Raw genomic sequence first — 24,813 nt, 5'->3', positions numbered from 1 at the left:
TTTTATGAGGGAAAGGGCAAGGCATTTCTTGGAAAGGCAGCAAGTGCTAGAACTTCGTTTGGATTGGAGCTGTTTGGTCTTCAGCTCCAGAGACCTGCCAGAGCAGAACTGAGAGGCACTTTTAAATGTTTAAGGAGATGCAATTTGCTCTGTGCCCTCACCTACATTGCTGAGCAACATGAGCAGTTTCACAGCCGCATCCAGCCAGTCACAACTTAAGCGTTACACACTCACTTTCCCTTCTCCTTCCCCTCTACACATCTTATCTTCTGGTCCGCAAGAGGCTGAGGTTATGCTGATAATTAACTGCCATCTCATTTTGCTCTAACCCAGCCTCTCTGGGTCAGGACCTAACGCTGATTACCTACTAACCCAACTTCTCAATCCTAGGCAAGTCTCCATGTAGCTGGTTTCTACGCTTCTCCCCTTCTCTCATGTTTGGACTTTCTCTGAACTTCCATCTCATGTTCTCTTGGACTAAAATAGTGCAAACCCACTAAATACAGCAGTCTCTTACCATCAAACTGGTACTGAATGATATTGTTGAAAACTTCCAGCAAGAAGAAAACGAGATGGTGGTTCTGGACAGCAGAGAACAGGAACCAAGTGGTGGAAAAAGCCTCCAGGAGATGCAGTAACTTGTTAGCAGCCACCATGGAGAGAGACTTCAGGTATGGAGACACTGTGGAAGACAAGCAAATGAAAACTGGAGAAAGAACCAAGGTGTATTTATGTGAATAAATAAAAACCAACTAAAAATATTGTTCTTACCACTTTCCCACCCTGCACTTCTAGGAAAGCTTCATGGAATAGCTGAGCCCAACAGGGTTCCACAGAAACATTTCCAAATACAGTGAAACAGAGATATTGCCTAGTAAAAGGGGGCACTTCTGGTTTTTGAGGAGCTTGTGTAGTTTTACACTAGGAACATCATCTCTGGTGTGCCTCCTGAAAAGCTGACACAACTGGAGCCCCCTGGATGTGCACTAAGCCCAAGGGAAGCCACTGCCACTGTGGGGAGGTGGCACTCCCTGCTGGAAAAGGCATAGCACTGCCAGCCACCCTCCCCAGGCCTCCTGGCAAGTGCCCTTCTGCCACCCCGGAGGGGCTCCAGGGACTCTGCTGTCCCACCCTCTGCCCCATCTGACAGAGCCCAGGCAGTAACCCTGCAGGCAGGTCTGATCTGCAGCTGGCACCTCCAGCACAGACTAGAAAGAATCAGTTTCCAGCAGCAGTTACCGATGTTCGTCAATGTTAAGGGGTGCAGGGAGGAACGCAGGGAGAGGGGAGTGAGGGCAGCCAGAGCTGTCCCCTCTCGGGGTTGTGATTTCACACCACACACAGCACTTACCATTCACGATGATGGTGAGCAGGCAATCAAAGAGAGGCTGCAGCCGCTGATGCCCACTGGTTATGATCTTGTGAAAGACCTATGGTAAGGAAGGAGTTGTTGAGAAAGGTAGTACCTCACTGACAGCACCCTCTCAACCAAAACCAGTGCCACCCCCACACTAATCACTTCCTGACACCATTCCTTCCTAGGCAGGGCCCTGCGCACTCCACAATTACACAGGTGGGGAAGGCTGCTCTCACTGCAGACTTGCACTCCAGGAGCACAAGCTTTCATTCACAAGGAATCCTTCGGGGATGTGATTAGGGCTCTACAACACTGCAAACAGAAACTGACTGTAAGCCGTTCCAAAATGCACAGGCAGCCTGAGGCAAAAATAAACAACCAGGAAGTAAGAAACATCTTCATCTCCAATGGATTTTGACTCTGAACCCTAATGATAGCTACCTGAAACGCCACAGAACCAATCATTTCACATTTTAATTTAGTGCAAACTTCTAACTCAAACGTTTGTCCTATTTTTCTTAGCTATAGCCTCAGACATAGAAAGATTCAACTGCCTCACAACCAGTTAAGACATTCCCAGTCTTGGCCTTCCCACCTCTAGCTGGCATGCCTGTAGAGAAGACCTGCAGCATAATGAAAATACAGAGATCATCTAAGATTAATGGAATGGAATAGCAAAACACATAGCATCAAGAACAGTTTTACTGGGCACATTTCTTCCAACTCCTCCTAATAGGAATCTCCTTTAGGAGGTTTATCAGAAGCTGCTGAGAAATTTTTTCCTCTGGCAAATGAGCACTAACTTGACATGGGAGAACCACCCTCAATGCTAGAGACTGAAAGATGAATGAAAACTTGCAGCAACCCAAAGCTGTAGGGTTGAGCTTGATATCACCGTTGTTCCCATTCTTGACAGATGTGCTCCACACCACTCTGGTTACTTGGGACAGAGCCAGCAATGCAGTCAGATCTCCTGCCTTCCCCACCTGCAGTCAAGCCTGGTAGAGACCATGCACCCATCCTACTCATGCCAGTCCCAGAGTCCTTTAGACACCAGTCCAGCACCATCCAGGATCATCTCATGCAGATGGAACTGCATCTCATGCATATGCACCATGCCAGACATATCACTTCAGGTTAACAGAGTGCAAAGATCCCACCAGTGCTTGGATGCATCCCACACACTTTCTAGCTACTCAGTGTGCTAGCAATCTAGGAAGGATGAGTATATTGAAAGAGGAAGAAGGACAATTATTTGTGGAAGTAGGAAACAGGAGTTAGGAGGGACAGAAAAGAACTGCTGGAGCTATACTCACTATGATGAGCAGATCTGCATGTGTCCCTGTGAAGACAGGGATGTCCATAGGCACTCGTACAGAATACGGCTTGTTCAGTCGAACCCCAAAGTTACGCTCCCCACTGAGAAGCAGGAGGATAAAAACCCCAATGTGCATCAAGCCCACTCGTGCTGCAGAAAAAAACAAAACAAAACAAAACCCCACACACCACAGTGAGGCCAGTGGACTCCTAAAGACAGAAGGGCAGTGAGGAGAAACACTATGGGACTGAAAGAAAAACTGCACAGACCAGATCATCCTGATAAGGGACAGCCCATACAGAGCCCCCTCCGTTGCTGGTACCAGTGTCCTTCCCAAGCACATCTATGGGGCCAGTACAATGTTAAGTCTTGGATAGATCACGCTTTTCTTCATTATGTTCTTGATGCAAACCCCTCACCGTAGTAGGAGTGATCTGACTACTTCCTTCCGCTACCCAGTGATGGAGTTAAGCCTGATTTACACCCAAGGCAAGAGCAGATTGCTCATTTCTCCCTCTTCATGGGATCAGGGACACAGTTTTTGGTGTAAGGACTCCAAATGAGTTAACACATGCTAAGAATCTCCCTGTGTTGTAGTATAGATCATGTTCTGCTTCTGGTCTGTTACAAACATTAACACACAGCTAACTGAACCATTCTACTCCATGCCTGCAGAAGGCTAGGAACACGCACTCGAGATGCTATCACATCTCAGTAGGGAAAAAGCATCTTCAAAACATTCTGGCTCAACTGCCAAGCACAGATCATCCCAAATATTGAAAATAACCAACTTACACTGGTCTGCTCTGGCATCATTGAGAAAATACAAGATTGGGACAAGGATGTCCAGAACATCACTGCTCTTCAGCACAAAGAAGAGGAATTTCTGGAAGAAAGGGGAGGACTTCAGACAATCACGAGCGTATTTGGTTTTCTGCACCATCTGTAGGACTCAGGCCAAGTAGCCTCAACCTAATTAGTCTCTCAAGAACATCAGAAATGCTGGTGTATGCACCAGCTCTTCAACTCCACCGTTATTTGTAGTTATTATAACACCTGCTCCTGCATTTACCTCAAGCATTGACCTTCAGGAGCTGCAGCCTCTCTCACTGACTCTCCCTGGAGCCAGACCCCCCCAACCCACCCAGCAGGGAGTAGTGCTGCTGACCAGAGTACCATGGAGTCACTGCCAACTACCTGCGCACAGCTCATCACCACGGCTCAGTCCAGCCACAGCCACACCAGGCTCTGGGCAACAGGGAAGGTGTGACAAAGCTCAGCAAGAAGCAGATCCACACCTTGTTGAAGTCACAGAGTTTCCAGAAGAGGACGAGGAGTTCTTGATGGAATTGGATCTTCTTGGCAGAGTTTGGCAGGTAGGTCTGGACCAGCGGGTTTGATAACAAGCGGGCCACTCCTTTCAGGATGAACTGGAAATCCTGCAGACAGACCAGGAAAGAGACTGCGGTGGGCGCAAGACTAATGCAATCAGCATGAAATCAGGAAATAGTTCAAGATAGGAGCACATTACCTCCTCTCGGTGTATTCTTGAGAGGTAATTCACAAACAGATTGTCTGGTCCGGGAGGCTGTGTTCAAAGACAAGGAGTGAAATGCTTACTGGCAGCAAGGTTTACTCAAGAAGTCAAAGTGTAACCACTGGCTATGGGGGCGAACGTGTCCCCTTTCAGCTTCCCCTCTGAATGATCCAGTTTCAAATGCAAGGAGACAGAGCACCTCAGGGAACAGAAAAGTCAGGGGCTTTTCACTTACGCGCTCCTGGTTCCAGTCAGTGACCAAAACCTAGTGGTCTGGCCATCTACAGCTGTTTAGTGACCTACAGGGAAGAAGCAGGACTAGGCCAGAGAGAGCAGTATGCAAGGAGAGGAGTGGTGCTGGGCCCTACAGGTCAACATTCAATGCAGGCTGGTGTAAGAGGACCACAGGGAGTTCAGGAGAGCAGCAAATACAGATCCCAGTGCCACTCACATCCACATCATCCATGGCCGTGCCAGTTGTCGTGCCATCCACAGTAGGACTTGAACTGGTGGAGCTGTCATAGTCCAAAGTGACAATCAGCACCTGGGCTGCCTCTTCCACCAGGGGCTCGCGGTAGTCCGAGAAAAGGAGGTGATTGTAAGGAATCCCATAACCCACCGGGTCGTAGGCACAGACGATGTTCAGGAGCGAGGTGAAGAGTGGGAGCGCATGTCTGGGAGGAAAAAACATTCTCAGAAGGCAGAAGCAGGAAGCAAAAGGTGCTGCCTTGGGGAGGGACAGGCATCTGTCTCCCCAAGAGCTTGGGGTCGTGACAAAACACAATCATCTTCTCTAACCTATGACAGTGTCCTGTGACTGAGCAGCCCAGAGACAAAAGCTGACACTCCAGCTCCTAGCTGGTCTCCTGGACTACAGCTGAGAGGGAAGGGGAGGTGAAAAAGGCCGTGTGGCCTCCCAGAAGAGCCCTGTGCAGCAATGTGAAAAAGGGGACAGGACCTCAAAGCTCTCTAGACTCTGGAAAGACAGAACTGCCTGCCTTTAGCCAGCACTGTGCTCCCCCAGATGAGCAACTGTCACCTGAGGAGCCCAAAGTCCCAGAGGAGACAATGTCACTAGAGGGCACCATTCATCTGCCACCATCACCACGAGCCACCCACTGCAGTGCCACACCACCGTCCCCACGAGGGAACAGGGTCTACAGCAGGGAACAGGATCTGCCATTTCCCACAGGACAGGGATTGGTCCTGCATCAAACTCCAGTGAGCACCATGCTCAGTCTCTCCTTTTACTGCTGAGGAACAATTCTCACTAAGCAGAGATGCTAATGGGGCGTACATAAAATGGGACAAAGAAAAAGAACAACAGCCCCTAGATGCTGGAAGTAGTAAGTCCTATGGTCCCCCATTACCAACACACGCCATGGAAGATTTGAAGGCATTTCTCCCCCCGGTGCCCAGTCCCCCACCCTTCATCCTTACCTGTTCTCTGTAGAGCAGAAGAACTGCACCCAGGGGTTGGTGTTGCTGCTGTCCGAGGAGGGAGGCAGATACATGGCCTCAGAGAAACAGGTCAGCAGCAGCTTAAGCAGCTCTGTTCTGAAAGAAGGGAAGAAGCCAAGGCCTGGAGCCATTCAGGAGCAAGGACTGAGTGCAGGAGGCACAATTGCTTACCACAACACATACGGAAGGCTCAGTCCCATCTAGAAAATCTTCCCCACAGACAGCTAAGCCCATTTTATTTCATAAGCAATACTACTGTCACTGGCACAAAGCTCAGCAGAATTGCTGCCTTATGAAAAAGAAATACAGTACAGAGCTCGTAGGCATTTTCAAAGCAGCCATGTTTTGCCAGTTCCTGCTGCAGACACTCTGACTCCTGTATCATACTACAAAAAGCTGTTTAAAAGGTCAGCTGGTTTTTCTGATGTGTTGCCAGTCGTTTTAGCTCAGAAAGGAGCAAGGAGAAAGCCCCTTGGGAATCACAGATACCCAAGGAGAGCCCACCTCCCTCAGATCCTCCTCTCCTGAGCCCAGTTTCTTTCCGTTCTGCCTTTGTAGACCCTCTTACCTATTCAAGTCATGGATGTAGTTAGGCTGTGGAGAATGAGCAAAGCCCACTCCTGCCTCCCAGATGTACTCACAGCTGTCAATGGAGTGGATATCTTCTGCTGTGTCCTGTGGGGAGAAGTAAGAGGTTGGACCACAGAAGAAAAGAGCAAGAGTTGACACTGCCAGTAGTATCCAAGGCAGTTCAGCCACTCTCTTTAGCAATAGCAAAGAAACCAGCAGAAAAATAGCCAAACACTCTGACTATACACAGCAGCCCCACCCAGGGAACACGCCTGACAGAAGACCTCTCATCTTCAACAGGTACTGAGCACCATGCAGAATGAGGCCCTTCCTCTAGCATACTAAGGTGCAACGCTAGCCACCTCCACTGGGGAGGGTCACCAAAGGATCCAAAATACATTCGGTTCTCATTACTAGATGCAACACCACCTCCTCTCCTTTCCTCCACATCTCATGAAACGCAGCCCAGGTCAGGGCTCTTCCTTTGCAGATCAAGAGCACCACACAGGGGTTCAGTCCTGCTTGACACCTTGATCCTATCTCAGGGCGCATCATGTTGGGTTTACCCACACAATGGTGACTCACAATGGCTGCACCCCAAAGGCAGGAGAAGCAGCAAATTAACCCTCATTTATAATAAAATTGGATATGGCTGTGACTTGCTTTTCAGAGGGTAAAGCAAGAAGGTGACTGCAAATATGTTGTCTCTCCTAGTGAGAACCCTCCCTGTCCCTTGACAGCTGCTGGAACGACTCCCAAACTCTTGCTTTGCAACCTGAGGAGATGAACCACAGCAGTTTGCCCATCTTCTTTGTCATGGTCAGTCAGGTCAGGGTTGAAGCAGCTTTGCGGAGACAAGCACTCATTTAAAGTCACCTGTCGACCCTCCAGGAACAACCAGGAGTAAGGGCCCAGATGAATATGTTTGCATCACGTGCACTTGGCACACTTTGGCTGTCTCTTTTTTGGGGTTTAATTAAGCAAATTCTACCACCTGCCTTTTTTCCTCTCTGGACTTGGGGAAAGCAGATCAGGGGACTGTTTCTAATTGCTCTGGGTTCCCATTGCACAACCTCCCTCCCTTCCTCCCTCCCACAAAGGCACTGATCTCAGGACAGCAGGGCTTGAGGGCAACAAAGATGCGCTTACCACCCCAACCATGACTCCCACAAAAACAGCATGCTGAAAGCAGCTACTGCTGACACAGAAGCAACTGCAGCTTCCTCCACAGTCTGGGCTTTTCCTGCCTTACTACTCACTTCCTACAGATAGGCCGGAGCTCACTGGCTGTCAGGTTTCTCACCAAGCTCCTCAGAACAACTCTTGCTGAGATTGGAGAGCCAAACAGCTCCCTCCACAACCAAATCTTGAACATCTCCTGCCAAGCACAGGCTTCGTGGAAAAAAAAAGTAGTTACATCCACAAACCTGCTTCTACTGCGTGTGACTAAACAGGAACACTAGGAGGACATAGCATGTTACCAGCCATCACTATAGCAGTTGCCCAGGCCTAAAAAAGCAGGTGCCAATGTCTTCAAAGAGCTCAGCCTTTGCAAGTAAGTGATAAAACACATTTATGCAAGCACTGAGCATGACAGAGGGGTCCCCAATTTCTAGCCATAATTCCAGGACTGACTTCAATAGGAAGGTAAACAGCAAAAGAGTATGGGTCACTCCTGAGACTCCTTTGTCCATTCCTTCCCAGCTCTTACTCTTCCTCTTTACTTAATTCTGCTTCAGCAACTATCCACCACCATCTGTATCTCTGGGGCCATATGCTGTTCTACCCTGAGCAGGAGGTGGTTGCACCCATCTCTGCTCTTAACCTGCAGTCAGACCCAAGAGCGCAGGTCAGATAGCTAGGCAAAGTCTGCAGAGGCTGCAGGCAGCAGCAGGCAGCTAACAAGGAACATAAAGCATTCACAATCCCATCATCTAATTCAACTTGCCCAGACCCCTGGAAAACCAGGCTGGCTGCTGCCAAGGAAAAAATCACAGGAGGGGGGTGAGGAGGCTCTCCCAGGAAAAAATGTTGCCACCCCCACTTGTGCAATCCATCCCAAGTGACAGCACAAGACAAGTGCATCTCTTTCAGCCACTCTCCCACTTACTCTTAGCACATACCCATGTGGCTCTGATTGAGCCTTACCCCTTCAGCCCCAGGTGACAGATTTTAACCCTGTTTCTACTACCCAGAAACTTCAAGCAAGCAATTTAGTACTCAGGTTTATCAGGGAATTTTGCAGCCATCGAATACATAGTGGCTTAGCATGTTCATTTTTAATTTATATAATAGCTGTATCAAAAAGGAGGGCTGCCCACTTTTGTTTATAGACTGGACCTACAAGAAACACCATGGAGTCGTTGGTGGGGAGAGAGAAAGAGCGAGGGAAGGAGGGAGATGCACCAGAATCTGTCCTTAATACACCTGGAAGGAAAATCCTGCTTCAGGGAACTCCTCTGAAGTACAGACAGTCACCATAAGGATCAGAACGCATTTGTCTTTGCTGCAACGATACAGAGAGGGAGAGGAGGTGGAAGGGCACATCAGAGACCATCTACTCATTCAGATCATAGCACCTGCGATCAGGCAAACAGCTGCTTCCTGCCCTGGACTGCACCAAATTGCCAGTGAAAGGAACAAGGTGCTAAAGGTCTCTGCTCCACTGGCAACAACAGAAGAGTGGTTGTTTGCCAGCACAACCACCTTTTCCTGAGGGGCAAGCTGTAGTGTGGGGTAAGTGCCAGCCACTCCAGCTGAGACTCACTCAGCTGTCTCAGAACATCTGTTTTAGAAGGCACAAACACCACACAGTGAACCCAAAATGTCGATCAATATTAGCCACTGTGGGTTCAAGCTCAGTGACTCCGTATTTTCCTGCCTGCAGGTTTGCAGGAAGCTGCTGGGGTTTTCCAGGGTACCCCCTACTATGCAGCTAATCTACCTCTATGCAGATAATCTCATGATTCAACTTACCACCGTGCTCCTCCGGTGGCTCTGCACAGTGAAATCGGGACAGAAAAGCAGATCTGCAACAGCAAGGAGCAATGACTCAGCCAGCGGCCGGGCATTTTCATCATCTTCATCTCCCTAAAAGCAAGAAATGTGGAAGAGTATTGTCAGCCCAGCGTTAGCAAAGAGCACGCAGTAACACTAGCATAACACAGCAGGAGAAGATACACTTCCCAAGAACACACAAGGAGGTAACAAGTTACAAAGGAACAAGAGGGAGAAACACACAAAACTCAGCAAGTACAGAAAAGAAATTCCCCCCAGAAGGTGATAACTAAATAGGAATAAGCTCTTTAATGACACCAGGCCAAGCAGACAAAGGCCTAGAGATGTTGGGGAAACAGAAGAGTAGCACTGGACCTTGCCACGTGGAGATGCTTGAGTTACTGAAGACGAAAGGGAAGGGAACCATTTACAGAGAAGAGGGGTTTACAGCCATGAAGGAGGGCAACTTGGATGGTGCACAGAGACAGCAATAGGCAGAAGCCAGCCAGCAGTGATAAGGTGTAAAACCTCTCAAAGTTCTGCATGGGCTGCCCAGAAGTGGAGGTGACAGAACCAGGAGAGGCTGCGTGCACCATGCGAGGGGCTGCCTCAGTCTGCCATGGCAGAGCAAGCATGACAGCAGAGGGGATTTTGATGTCTCCAGCATTCAAAGCAATCACTCGAATCATGCATGGCTACCCCTCTGCAGCCGTTGCCACGGGAAACCTTGCCAGATCCTGCCTGTCAAAGAGCATCCTGGATGGGAGGCCTTCCCCACCACACACTGGTGCTTATCTATCTCAGCCAGGCCTCTGTCAGCCTGCGCACAACACACAGCTCAAATCATAGCAAGCAGCTAATGGAGATAATAGCCTGTGTGGATCTGACGTCTGTCTCAGTGACAGCAGGAAGACTACCGTCAAACAGATCCCGGATGTAAGGAGAGGCACAGAGAAGATGGATGGAGCTAGTACAGCAAAGATGCTTTTACTTGAGCTCGCAGTCAGAGATGAAGTGACAAGCACTAGGGTACAAGGGGATTTCTTTTCCAAGAATGATCTTTGCTAACATCACCTCGGCTGCCAAAAAAAGTCCTTGTGGACTCTGGGTACCACCATATCCAAAATGGGTGACACACAACAAACCAATAGATCTGTACACAACACAGACTCCCTTACAGGAGGGAGAAACCGATGCTGCAGGAGCTCTGCCATCCATCATGAAGCAGGCAAAGGATAATCGCAGATATTTACTAATGGTCCAGGCATACCATCATCTTCCCTTTCAGTTCCCAGAGAGAAATCAGTCTTCAGACAGCAAAGCCGTTGCCCATATAGATTAGACGTGACCCTAGCTTCCCTAAAGTCTCAGGGCTTTATTTGTTATCCCCTGCCAGGCAGCTCAGCCAGCCTTACAGCTGCTTCTGCACATGGTTAAATGATGGAGCACACTGAACCACAACAGCTCCACCAGCATTCAGGAGGCACAATGCAGCAGGAGGGCTCCCCAACCCACCACACACACACTGAGCTGGATCTCCCTGGGGTGATCCCACCACTCTAAGGCTGAGAAACTCTCTTCCAGGTGCTGAACAAGGTGGAAAAACAGTAGTAACAGCAGCTTGGCTGGATCAGAGCACCAGACACCCCGCATGTTCCTTCCCAAAACAAGCTCCTCCATTGTTAAGCCTCTCCAGCACTCCCTGGCCTCTGCAGGGATGAAAGAATGGACAACCACCACCCTCCCGATCACACAGATCACACAACAGAGCAGGGCTAACAAAGACTTGCCTTTCTACCACCCAGAACTTCCCCTTGAAGTGTCCTCAGGCGAAACAGATTAGAGGTGACAGACAGAGACAGTGCAAGGTGCAAGGTTTGTACTGTACCAACCACTGCTGACCCTTTCTAATTGTCCCCAAAGATACTGCAGTACACTTAACATTCAGGGGAAACCACACTCTTCACTCAGTACAGCCATGCTGACCTGCAGATTCAGAAACTCGTAGGAGAGGGCGCTCTGTGCACAGAGCAGGCAGCTGCTGAGGGAGCAAGCAGGCAAAGATATATTCTTGGCCTAACTCAACTCTGTTTTCAACACTATTTCTCCTATTTGCAGGAGAACCTAAAGCACTTTTGCCCTGTTCCACTGAGAAACACAGAAGAGCACTATTGTGTCTGCTCTCCAGACAGAGAAATGTAGGGAGGTTCAGAGACTCCCCTAAGGTTAAATACGTCGCCAACAGAGCCAGGAACAGTATCTAATTCTTTAACCGCTCTTGCTCAATTGTGGGCTTCACCTATCAGGCTAGGCCTCTGGTTAAAACTGTATCGCTCAGCTCATAAGCAGGGTATTGAGTCATGATGCTGAGAGCTTCTCTGGCAGGGGTCGCTTTAAATGTGACATTGTAAAATCAGTGGAAATGACACCCTATTTCAGTTTGACTTGAATCTTAAATCAGCTTTAGTTAATGGAAGAATGTCATTTCAGTTTAAGAAAGTAATACAGCCTTTAGTACCACGCTTGTGTTCATTCTGTTTCACACCTTCAGTTATACTGGAGAAGCCTTCCCTCACATAACCAGTGTTTTCCTACAGCTACACAGCCAAGTGAAATATCCAGATAATGCAGCAACCTGTGCTAAACAAAGCAGCTGAGGGTCAGAGGAAGAACAGCAAGAATCAAAGGAAGGTAAAGAACTTAGAAGGTGCCACCTAATTTCTGACCAAATAGAAATAACTGGAATGACGTTGCTCCCAAATGTACATAGCGTCTCCTTGCTGCAGCCTCCCCTTCACCCTCCAGAAAGAAGAATAAGTGTCAAGACACAGACCCCTCCTCGGCCAGCCCCAGGGACAGTTGACCAGAAGAAACCTCTCCAGTCTGGGTCCTCGAAGATGTAAGGCAGGATACGGGTGAGGAGCCGGCAGCAGTTCAAGACGATTTGCCTCTCCTTCTCTGTGTGGCAGCCGCTCTCTGCTCCCTGCACCAGCTTCTCCACAGCCTGAAGGAAACAAAACCAAGACAGGTAGCATTAGCCTGGACACAAGTTAGCAAGAGTCGGGCAGGTCTGTCCTGCTGGTGACACCCCCACAGAGAGTTATAAGGGGTTCTTGGAGCCCATTTTCTCCAAGTTCAACAGTACAGGCACTGTTGCTGCTTGAAACGCTGCAGAAATAGGATTAATGATCTTACACAGACCTTCTTGAATTTCTACTGTCCCACTGCAAGAGACCTCACATGCCAGGGCTAATCCATGCAGCACACGTGTCGTGCCATGTGAGACAGCCAGCCACAGCACCAGAAGGCTCTTTCCAGCACTGCTCCATGACACCACACGCTGCAAAGAGCGGATCAGATTAATCAGCCGCATCAAGTACACAAGACGCAGGCAGAACCAAGGCAGCAGCACTGTGCTGCATGGTCTGAGGTGCTGGCAGGGGAAGACTGCACAGAAACACACAAAGCCTGACAGATCTGTATGTGTACCTGCAGCAGGGACCTCTCCTGACTCAGAGGTGGGAGCTAAGCTGCTGCCTGTGACTATTCCAGCAGAGTCTGTCCAGGTCCTGCTGCAGAGGAGGGTGGTAGTCCAGGTTTCCCCCACTGATCCTGTGAATAGGACAGTTGGGAAAGAAGCTCTTTTCTCTCTGGAAAGAGGTTCTGGGCTGAGTCTCTGCAGTCCATCCAATCACTGCTGAAACTGCCAATGGAGACAGTTGCTGGGTTTTTCAGAATAGGATCTGGGTCTTGCCAGGCAGCAACCACAGCCCCAGGAGGCAGCAGCAGGAGGTTTTACCCACAGAAAAAGGCAGCTCCTTCACCCAGCAGCTGCACCTGCTTGATCTTACTCCCTGATCCCAAGGGGAAACAGAGGGGGAATAAAAGCCAAAACATTTACCAAGGATTCACCTTCATGCTTTTTAATTCATGAGGTCTCATGTCCCTGCTTATTATCATAGCAGACCGTCTGGGTCACTGGCTCTGCTAGCCTGAATCATTGCCTTAATAGGTATTTAAATGCTGTTTGCGTAGTCTCAGTCTGTCCACACACTACTCTGTGACTGAGCTGAACTATTTTTTCAGGCACATTTATGACTCTGTACAGTCTGAGTCTCTAGCCATGACTGCAAATGACACTTCAGCCATGCTGCTGTGCTCTCCACACACATGCAGCACCGCTAAGTCCAGTGGCACACTGCACATGGCACAGGTCGGGGCCCTCAGCCTGGCAAAAGCACTGCAGGAGTCTGCAGGTTCCTCTGACCCTGGTATCCCAAGATCTTGGGCTCCTGGATAAACAGCCTGGCAGTCACCAGGTCTCCCAATACATCTGTTTCCAGTAGGGAGAACAGCCCATATTTTAGTCCTGGTTTTGGGGGAAAGATGACACAGAGTCAAAGGGGTTATGTAGTCACTGAAGGTCTCCTCAGCCCTTCTTGATTCCCAAGCTGCTGATTGCCAGAAGGCAGGAGACAGCACTAGGGAAGAACCATTCCATTTTTCCTCATTTTAGTATTCTTTCTCAAATATCCACTACAGACACCTGTCTGAGGCATGATTCCCAGTCAGAGGTACCCTCAGTATGATTCAGTAGGTCTCAATAACATTTTGTAGAGCAGGAAAGAAAAACAGGACAGCAACAACCATTTAAAACTGGGAAAATGCCATTCCAAATGTTTCCAATACGACAAATTCAAGGCTACTCTTTGCATGGCTCAAATCAGGAGCGTTATTAACACCTGCACTTTCCCAGGCAGAATGAGTTTCAGGCTGTTGCTGACCAGCTTGACAATTTGCCAGACCTGGCAGGTCAGGAAACGGTGAGTCAATGTCCCTTGTGCTCCACACACACTGGCAACACCAGAAGCAGCATAAGGGATGCTCTGATGTCACAGCAGAAGGAAGAAAAGTCTTAAGATCTCCCTTGAACTTCACCCAGGTGCTTGTACAGTGACAATCTCCACATCCTTCTGCGATCTATCAGCTTGAAGCCAGACCGACACACGGTGAGGAGCAATTAAATGCAGATGAGGAATCGGATGCATCGGACTCACCACAAAGATGTAGCCTTAGTACAAAGTTCCCTAAGCAGGAAGCAGTTTATACAGCAGGCAAGACCGAAGAGGGCAGTGAAACACAGGAAGGGGACAAGAGGAAAAAGGCTTCAAAGTGAGCAAATGCCAGCTGTGGTCTGTGTTAAACCAAGAGGAAGGGCTGAAAGTCACCATCAGGAGAAGGCAGAGACAAGCAAGCACATCAGGTGGTACAAGGAAATAATATGGTACCTGTCTCCCCTTGGGAGCCATAATGCTACTGATCCAGGGACACTCCCCTACTAGCAGGGCACCAAGGAAGAAGACAGCACTGGCCTTACCTTGTAACACAAAGTGGCCAAGTTTGAAGGCGATTCTTCTCTCACTGCTCGGATCTCTGCAGCTGGTACAAGGGCAAAGACATCCTGCACTGAAGTGGCTGTGTCTGCCCAGAACTGGTCCCAGAAGGCATCATCTGTTGCCTCCACGGGCTGTGGAGAGACAAACATGGTTACAGATGCAGAACTACTATTCTATGAGGTCCAAATATCAGTGATTATGCCTGGCTTGGGGATGGGACCAGGCACAGAAAAGGTTCAATAAAACATACTGGTACTGGTTTTGTACCTCAACCTCTGTTACCAGGGCTCTGGCTGATTTCATCTCTCAAACAGAGCATTCCCTCAGCAATGGGCTGAGCAGCAAGACATTCATGTGACCAACTGCATCAGACTGGGACTCCCCAAGTCTTTCATGGAGTCACAACATACATGAGGCCTCCTACTTTTCTGCAACCCAGGGTGTGTATTACAAGATCTTTACCAACACGCATAAGCCAGGCTGCTCTCATGTGCTGTCGCCTTCAAAGCAAGCCAAAGATGCCCTGAGTGTACACTGGAATTACTTCTACTGTAACCAAAGCCTCAAGGAAGCAATCAGGGACATCTCACATTAGGGTGTGAACAGACCCACGGAACTGACAGACCCACCTCAAAGCACTCACAGATGCAACAGAATTGATCTTTCTGAATCAAATATTTATAGGGAACTGGACTCAGTGTGGCTGGTCGCTGCCAAGGCTTTGTTCTTAAAAAGCACTAAGTGTGCAATTCAAAGAGGAAGATGGAAGGAGGAGGCTGAGATACCAAAAAAAAAGCAATCCATTTCAGACCTGTGGTCTGAGAAGCCCACCTCCCATGCCTGGGAACACACCTCTCCCCATTACCTTTTCTGGCTTTGCAGGTGCAGACAACCCACTCATTTACCAGCACTGTTGTCTCCGTTTCACAGTGAGAGAACAAGGATTCTCCTCAAGCCCACCGTGAAACCCCAGTGCTGGGGACACTGCCCACAAGGACAGTCTGTTGGCCAGACTGCAGCTGGAAAGACAGCTCTGTACAGCTGGCTGCAGAGTCCCAGTGTTATTTCCCCAGCTTCTTCCTGACAGCATGGCATCAACTTAGAAATCAAGACAACAATGATGACAACATGGGTGTCAGGTAATATGTAGCTGAACAAAGCGGACTGGACCTTGTTTTGCCCTTTATGGCTTTGTAGAGTCAGAACAGCGATGGCCATTCAAGGTGAAGCACAGGCTCAGACACATAGGGCCAGCAGTGCCTCCAAACCTGCGGAAGCGTGGTGATGACCTGCCACTCCCTAGAAGGTGAAAATGCCAGCACTGTTTGCTGAACAAGAAGGCATCTCAGGCATCCAAAGCCTGGCAGCTCTGCATAATCAGGAAAGACTTAACTTTTCAGCCAGTCTAAAACTGAGCAGGCTCTTCCTATCTAAATGTTGCTGCTTGCCAAGAGATAGGCATCATCCAAAGAAGGCTGGGAGCACTCATCCAGCCCGAAAATCCTCCTCCAGAGGTGGGATAAATACACAGGTATTTATGCTGAGCAGTGTGAAAGAGATGGATCCACGATTTCAGGCAGAAGAGGAAAATGGAAGTGTTTCCAGAGGAGTTTCCCCAGCTGCACCAAGGCGTAGGGGCACACTCGGCAAGTCAGAAGAGCCTGAGCAACCCCAGCCCTTGACTTGGGGCAAGGGGAAACCTCCTGCCTGCAACCTGCAGCGGCTCTAAAGCAAACAGCAGCTCTCACTAACTGCAATAATCAGCACCGTGGGTGGGTCTACCATGTCAGAAATATGAACATGTGTTTAACTAAAACAATTCCTGCCCACTCTCCGCTCTGCTGTAGTAGGCAGAAAACTTGTCCAGCTCAATGCTGTTTGTAAATGCAGCCAAGACACGGCTCCAGGGAGAACAGCTCATTCACAGCTCTGACACCAAGAAGTGCTGCATTTCCCCCTTTGCTAGCACCTCCTGAGTTAAGAGCCACAGTATGGGAGCAGGTGATGCGTCACTACCACCTAAGGGCTAAAATGTGAGAGGGGCAGGCAGGCAGCCCACCCCCAAACTGGTATAGCAGGTTACTGCCCTGCAAGCTCTCTTCCTTAATGCTCCAGTGCCACAGAGGCTGCTTATTGATTGTCCTGGTCCTTCCAGCCATGCAGTGAATCAGGCCAAGCAACTCCCCAGTCTTTAAAAACAAACCAGAAAAAAAACCACATGTGTTTAGGCATCTTCTTAAACTCTGCTCTAGTGCTGAAACACTCTTCATTTTATCACCTGGCCACCAAAGCAAGTTCCCACAAAATCCCTTTCCAAGGGAAGAACAACTTTTTTTCCAAAGGGTTCAAGACCACAGCTCATCAGAAGGGATCTGCAGGAACAGCGAAGTGCTCACAGCCTGACTTTCAGCTTCCTGAGTGTGCAAAGGTGCCGTGCTCTCTGTAACCTGGGCATGAAATGCTTAAATGGAAGCAAAGCTATTTTGCAAGTTTCATCTCTAACTGTACTCCTCAAAGAGAGCCAAGTATTTGGAAATCCAATCTATGTAATGCTCGAAACATCCTACACTTCCTACAGCCCCTTTCCAACCACGTACCACAACCGCATGTATAATTGCCACATGTACCTACTGGCTGCCTGCCACAGCCACTCCCACCAACAACAGAGAGCAGCAATTGCTACTAATTGGAGATCATGCATAAATAATGGATTCACTCTCATCTGGAGGGGAAGCAGAAAACTATTTCCCTCCAGTAGGCACAGATCCCTTTACCTCCCACTAGCCTGAGGCCTCCTCAGAGGTTGAACACAGCCGCTATTTTACAGATGGTAAGACAACAGCTAAGACGGATTGAAGAACACTGTCTGCGACTAAAATTACATGGAGGTAGAGAAGCATAGCAGCAATTACCCGAGCTGCAACGTTGGATGCTGCAGCCACGTTAATGTCATGGCTGCCATCTTGGCAAGCAGATTATGCTAAAACACCGTTTCTTTCATTTTTAATAGCTGCAGCAAGTCAGCTCTTCATCCAACAGATGGTATCCCGTGTACAATTCTGGGACATGGATTCAGTACTGAGTCACTCACATCCCCGCAGCCCCCCTGTTTTAATTAACAGTCTGGCATCATGACACTACTCGATCCACATAATATTCATCTCCTTGATAGAACATTACTGGATGTTTTTAAGCTGATTGTATTCTGCACACAGCATCTCCAGGGATCTAAATGTCCATTTCCTCATGCTGAGCTCACCCAACTGCCTGTAGCTAGCTCACAGAGAAGGGAAATACAGAGACCTAGAACAGTCCTGTTCACCAGCCATGGATATCTTCATTTGGAAATGTCAAGATTTAGTTACAAATGTTGGTACTGCATACGCTGCAGTAACAAATCCCACAGCACTGCAGCTAGCTTTGACAGTGCTTTAACCAGAAGAGCTCATGAGAAGCAGAATCCTCACCAGCAATGCTGTGAGCTGGGGCCACTTCAGATGCTCCAGATCAGCAGAGATGTGTCCTCTCTTGGCAAAGGAGCTGCAGCACACAGATAAGAGCAAGCCTGATGTGCCTCCAACACAGCGCAGATGACCAGCTCTGCACCAGCGGCACAAGGAGAACAAGAACTTCATTGCCTCAAGAATCACGGGATCTGTCAACTCTACTCTGGAAACACATCTGGAGAGCAAAGGAAGTTCCTGACCCCCACACGCCCCACCACAGAGGGTGCTGAAGTTACAGAGCTTATTGCCAGAACCAAGCTCTCCACACCAAAGGGAAGAGATGACTGTAACACAGCAGGCAGAGCTGAGGTGATGTGACATCTCAGAGTGGGCAAGGAGGGAGACTTTTGCCTTCAGTTCACCCAGGCAAGATGCAAAGACCTCCCACCTGCATGCTAGCCACACAAAGGCAGAACTAGTCCTACTGGACACCTCCACTCTATTTCCCAACAGTCATAAACATTGGGTTCCAGATTCTTTAAAGCACACCACACACACACTGTAGGAGTCAGAAAAAGAAGACGCTTGGTTTACAAGTATCTTGCCAGTTACCGAACAGAGAATGACAGCCCTGAACAAGCAATCCCCAGGCAAACAGGATACGTCACGGGAAACAGGAAAACAGTCGAGCTGACCATGTCCTATAAACAGGAAAAGGTCCCAAAGCAAGCTCGGATAATAGGTAATAGCAGTGTGCTCCTTTCCACCCCTGATGATGCAGAACTGTGGAGTGTAATGATCACAGAGCCATTCATGCAGCAGTTGATTGAGCTCTAGGAGATCAGGCAACCCTGCAGGGCCAGTGGATTAGCTTCAGGCAGTTCATGCACCTTTGTAGCGCCTGTTTGTGAGCCACTGTGCAAAAGGAAAGACTGAGGACAGATTTATTAAAAATGTTAATAACTAGCAAGATTTCATCCCTGCTGCCAAGGATGGCAGCTCCACACGAATTTCAGCAGAGATCCTGTTGCAAGGGAAAATGGAAAATGGGATTTGTAGAAGTCTGGCAGGGAAAGCCTAGGACAAAAGGCAGCTGGGTGAAGTGTTAGTTACAGCTTTGCTTTTAAGACAACAACTTTGCTTTTGATCACCCTGAAAGACCTGGATACTTGAAGCAACCTTTAATGCCATCAGAAATAGGCTACTAGAAACCAACCTCTCTCTAAGTACAACGTGTACTTTTATCAGGCTCTAATTAACAGCCTGTTATACTACTGCACTTGCACATCAGGGATAAAGAAAGGACTGGAGTTTGTCCTTAGTGTTTGATCCTTCCTGTCTCTTTAAAAGCAGAGGCATAGCTAGCATCAAAATCTAACAAGCTGGTTCACAAGATCAAAATTTCTTATCTTCCAGTCGGTTGCCTGCAGAACCTGTTCAATCGTCAACTGGCTGGGAAAAGAAAGCGTGTTTCCCCAGCAGTTGAGACTCCCAGCTTCAGTTCCCAGCTCTGCCACCAACTAGTCGGCATACTCGCAATCCAGGTTTCCCTTCAGCTGTTAAGTAGACAACATTTTGACGGGCAATTTGGGAGCGCTCACATATTCTCTATGATAAAGTACACCTGGTTTATTACTAAAAGGGTGGGCCCTATCAATTTAAAGGTATGCAGTGTAACATTATATATATGTATCATATCAAAATCCTAAAGCCCATTTCTCCATATGTGATTATAAATATATGTCCATAGCATATGCTAATTCCTTCCTTCTGGTACTATTGCCTTTTTTTAATCACTGAAATAATTCTGAAGTAATTTGTCTTTTTTAATACTCTTACATCTTCAGAGTTTCTCTTTGGCAATTAAAAAAAATCAAAGAAGTCAATTCCATTTGTGTCCAGCCTTTGACTTTCAAGTTCTGCGCTCCATGTGTGCTACAAGCATTCAAGTTTTATGTTCCTTACAGATTTAATTTTTTTTAAAACGTTCACATGAGACCACTCATTTTTTAATTAACGAAAGCCTGGATATTATAAGAACTTGTTGGGGTTTTTTTAAGAAAAATGTAACTTCAGTGCCAGCTCTGAACCTTAACCAGTGAGTGAACAGTGCTTTCTGCTCAACCACTTCCATCAGAGCCTTATGAAACACCACACAGCGCATTACTCTCTGTGAAAGCTCACAGTTTCACGTTACCAATGATTTGACGAAAATCTATTTGTCCAGCTACCTAGTGTCAGAGGAGAAGGCTGCAAAAAAGGAGACACACTGCTGAGAAAGCAAAGCGTATTTTGAGCTAATAGCTTTGAAGGAGGGACTTGACTCCATCTGTTATTGCAGCCTGGTTTTGAGTCCAGGGTCTCATGGACTAGGAGGTTACACAGAGGTTGCTGCTGGTTCGAGCTCAGAAGGCTCCAGGAGAGCCCAGTCACGCATCCTGCACAAGCAAACACCGGTGCCCTTCTACAGTATGTAAATATGGGAGCGCCAACACTCCACCCTTTTTCCACATGGCAGTTAGTCTCACCTAGACCACAAAGACGTGAAATGAAATCCAGCCAAGAATGAAGCTTTTTCTCCTTCCTTCATTCGGGGCCCCAGTGAGCCTTCTTTCATTACACACGTCGATAAACTGGGGGAGGGGAGCACTCTCTTCTTGGCTGGTGATCTGAAGGATTGCCTCATGCAGGATTTTCTTTGTGAACAGCAGACTGAGAAGATCCCTACAGCTAACACAGGCACTAAGAAACTAGGTTTAATTTTACTTTTTCCCAATCTCACTTTATAAGCATGTTTCCCAGTGCAGGAAGGACAGTCCAAAGCTGAAGGCACTCTGAACTATCTGGCATCCAGAAGAGACTTTGGAAGAATCCCTTCAAACATTAATTCATCTAGTTCTCTAGGGATGTTGTGGAACATCCACAATTGGAGGTTTTTAAGAACATGTTCACAAAAGCCATTCCTGAGCAATGCAGATAGAAAATAAGGCTGGAAGAGCCTTTGAGAAATTGTGTTTATACTTTCTAAAGCAGTATCACTTCTATGATTCATTTTCCAGTCCTAGTCTTCGTCCCTTGAATTTTCACAGATTTTCTCCTATTACTCTTTACTCCTTTGCATCCATACCCTTTTCTTCTGAATTCATTCCCCATTGTTAAATATCTTTCTGCCATCATCCCCAAGTTTTCTTAGCAGCTGTTATTCCCTCACCACCAAAGGCAGCTCAGAACAGCAGTTCTCCATTGTAGCTCAGAAAAAACTGAGATGCAATTTCTCAATAGAGCAAAATCCCTCTGCTCCTTAGACAGAAGGACAGTCAACTAATCTTCTGCCAGTGTGCTACTGGGTTCCCAACTTAAGATAAGAACTAAACTAGCTCCCAGGACATGAGCAACATCTGTCAGACCTCTAGGCAACCACCCTCCCTATACACCATCCTGACTTCCTTTCACTTAACTCCTTCTCCTCTTCAGCCTGCAGAAATAAAGCAGTATGTCACAGGTAGAAGCTGCTTCTGCTGCAAAAAAGCTCACCCCAACAGCATGGTTCGCCAACAGCCCTTTCAATCTCCACTAATTATTGGGGGGGCGGGGCGGAAGAAAAAAAGATATAGAAAAGGAGACATTGCTAAACCATGTGGTGATATAAACCTGCAGCTGAATACATTAGGAGCTGTGGACATCCCTTATGACAGCAGTGTCTTGGTCTGCTATCACAGGACACTGTTTAGCAAATGCGCAGGATGTCAGAAGAGGTGAGTGCCGTCATACAGGCACAGCCCTGCCAGGTCTGACAGCTGCCCCCAGGAACTGGCCGGTGCCCGAGGCAGAGCGTGGCCTTACAGCATTACTCTTGCCCCTCCACAGCCCAGCGACATGGCAGATGGGACCAGCTTGCCCAGACCCCCCATCAGCTCCCCAACCTTAGGGCAAGGCCTCGCCACCAGAGCCAGCCACGGCCAAAGCCCCCGGCGGGGCTGCCACCCCCGCCCCGCGGGTCCCCAGCAGCCTGCAGCGCTGTCCCCATGCACAAGGCACCCGCTCCGGCCCTGCTCACCAGCGTCGGGCTGTGGGAGCAGCGGCCCGGCCGGTGCCTTCCCTCAGCACCGAGAGTGTCTCGGGGCAGGGCCGGGGGAGAGGGGCCTGTCAGCCCGCCCCGGCTGCCTCCGAGCGTCCCCGGCCACCTTACAGCGGGGGAGGCCTCGGCTCCCGACATGGCGGCCCCCCCCTTACCTCACCCACCGCCCGACATGGCGGCCCCCCCCTTACCTCACCTCACCTCACCCACCGCCCGACATGGCGGCCCTCACCTGGGTCTTGGTGGTGAGCTGGATCACCGCCTTCCTGAAGTTGAGCTTGGAGTCGGCACTGCCCATGGTGCAGCCCGGCTCGGCGGGGCTGCGGCCTGCCAGCCGCGGCGAGCAGGTCCGGGCAGGGCGGGGCCGTCCCTCACGCCGCCGATCCCGCCTCCCCTCCTCGGGCCGCCGCTGCCGCCATCCCCTGTCCCCGCACCGGCGGCTCTCCCTCCCTCCCTCCTGTCAAACCGGGCCTCGCAGGTCCCGGCCCTCCCTCCCCTCCTCCCGCATCCCTCCCTCCGCCCACGGCCGCGGCTCCTCCTCCTGCCTCAAGCTCCCCTCCTTTCCCCTCTCCATCTGCCATCCCTTCCCCGCTTCACCCCCTCCCTCCTTCCATCCCCTTTCCGCCCACACTTCACTCCCCGCGGCCGCGCTCCCCCTGCACCCTCCCTCGTCTCCCCTCTCCGCGAGTGCCCACGGCAGAGCACGGCTTGCCTCATTTCACCTTCCTCCAGCCCTTCCTCGCTCTGGCCCAGGCTCCCTCTGCCTTCTCTGCCTCACCTTCCCCGACAGCCCCCTTCTCTTCTTCCTCTGCCTTTCCCCCCCATCAGCTCCCTCTCCCCAGTCTTGCCCCCCTATTTCTCCCCTCTGCCCCCAGCCTTTGTCCTCTGCAGCCCCTTTCCCCGGCTGCTCTTGGGCACAAGCCCCACGACAGCTCGGTCTAGCCACCGCCGGAGAGCCCAGCTGCTCTTGGCAACCTGGCCCTGAGCTGGGGTGGTCAGAGTTGCAGTGGGATACTGGGGACAAGGGTCCTGGGTTGAAAGGGGCCAGGAGCGAGCAGGCTCATAACAAGTACCCTGTGCAAGGACCTTGTAACAAGCTTGTTGCATGTGGTGGACCATTAACCCTGATTAAGTCCTACCCACCTGCAAGGAAAGGATGTTTTATAACCCTGGAGACTGGGCATTCAGCATTTGGCCCTCACTGAACACCTCAAAGCAGCTGTTGGAGGTGATTCAGTGTTGCCTTTGAAGCAACTGTCACCATTTTCTGCACGGAGCAGCTCTGTGAACCAAGGCAGGTCTTTTTGGTGTCGCTAAGTTACGTTTCACATGTTCAGCTCTGCAAACCTCCTTTCTTCAGAGGAAATGAGGTAATTTAATCATTTTGCAGAACAATGTGCTGACTGCCTGGCCGGGGCAGACTGTGAATTCTCATTTGTTGACATATAACCTGTACATAAATCACCCATGTTTGATTATATCAAGTGATGGGTCAGATCTGAGAAATTCTTGTAAAACCTACAGGAAAAAAATATTTTCACAAAATCACGTCACTTGGCTTTTGCTGCCAAACAGCCTAGGGCTTTGCATCTAAGCACTCATTCAGTATGGCTACACTATACAGATAAATGATAATAATTGTTAGGAACAGAATACTTTTCACAAGCAATTATTTTTCACAATTAATGAATAGTTCAGTTGGAAGAGACCTACAAAGATCATCTAGTCCAACTGCCTGACCATTTCAGGGCTGACCAAAAAAGTTAAAGCATGTTATTAAGGACATTGTCTAAATTCTTCAACACTGACAGGCATGAGAAAATTAAGATTTTTCCATTTCTATATTAAAATTGCTTAGAAAGAGATCTAGGAGCCAGTCAGAGATGGCTTTCTCCTAGACACACCAAAAGTGCTTGATTATCTTTGCCGAGTTATAAATGCCAGGTTAAAAGAGACTCCTTGATTCTGGTCTGCAACTGCATTAAGGCAGAAAACTTTCCAGGCAGTCACTGAATTTTGGGAGCATGTAGACTTGTACAGAGAGGTCTGTGAGATGGGGAGAGGAATCCCACACATTTTCTCTCTTATTCCCTGCTTTATCTCCCTCCTCTGGTGCTGTACACGAGAGCTGAGTACTAGCCATCGTTTTAATCATCCAGGCTCTCAGCTGCCTGTCACTGCTGGATTGAACAGAGTTTTCTGACACAGATCCCATCTTTTCTGGATGCACAGTCTGCTGCTCTTGCGTAAACATCTTATATTGCCTTTTCTGTAGGCGCCACCCGAAGGTAATGCAATCAAGTATAAATCCAGGGAGTTCCATCATACAGAAGGCAAAAAAAAAAAAATCATCTAAACCCACTGCCACGAGTTAATTTGGACTTTAGAGTCTCTGATGGATTCCAGGACTGATGAGGATAACTCCCAAACTCCACACTAGCAAAGCAGGAGAAAGGCTGCCTTATCTAAGCCTTATTCCCTTAAACTGAAAGGCAAGTACCAAAATCCCAAGTCTTTTCTGAACTTGCATGTAACAGACATATTTCCACCTCAGAACTCCACAAACCCTAATTGCCCTAAATTTTAAGCTACTTCCATCCATCAGAAAGACACAAGAGTTCATCCTCAAAAAATAAGAGACAATCCTGATTCC

At 48.8% G+C, this 24,813-nt stretch overlaps 1 protein-coding gene across 2 annotated transcripts in view; it reads right to left on the bottom strand.

Moving 5' to 3' along the window:
- HID1 (HID1 domain containing) overlaps positions 1-22,601 on the bottom strand; it is a 30,890-nt gene extending 8,289 nt beyond the window's left edge. For both annotated transcript variants that reach the window (XM_054846825.1, XM_054846827.1), the window contains exons 1-13: positions 22,393-22,601; positions 14,618-14,767; positions 12,074-12,244; positions 9,220-9,333; positions 6,242-6,348; positions 5,653-5,769; positions 4,664-4,886; positions 4,207-4,263; positions 3,974-4,114; positions 3,471-3,561; positions 2,674-2,825; positions 1,352-1,430; positions 518-682 (exon numbers count right to left, since the gene is read on the bottom strand). In XM_054846825.1, the coding sequence (XP_054702800.1) occupies positions 518-682; positions 1,352-1,430; positions 2,674-2,825; positions 3,471-3,561; positions 3,974-4,114; positions 4,207-4,263; positions 4,664-4,886; positions 5,653-5,769; positions 6,242-6,348; positions 9,220-9,333; positions 12,074-12,244; positions 14,618-14,767; positions 22,393-22,458 (1,633 nt within the window). In that variant the 5' untranslated portion in view covers positions 22,459-22,601. The remainder of the gene's footprint in view (positions 1-517; positions 683-1,351; positions 1,431-2,673; positions 2,826-3,470; positions 3,562-3,973; positions 4,115-4,206; positions 4,264-4,663; positions 4,887-5,652; positions 5,770-6,241; positions 6,349-9,219; positions 9,334-12,073; positions 12,245-14,617; positions 14,768-22,392) is intronic.
- Positions 22,602-24,813: the final 2,212 nt, after the last annotated feature.

The sequence above is a fragment of the Grus americana genome, chromosome 18 (genome assembly GCF_028858705.1).
Source record: "Grus americana isolate bGruAme1 chromosome 18, bGruAme1.mat, whole genome shotgun sequence".
Classification (NCBI taxonomy): Eukaryota; Metazoa; Chordata; class Aves; order Gruiformes; family Gruidae; genus Grus; species Grus americana.
This window is presented reverse-complemented; position numbering and strand designations above follow the sequence as displayed.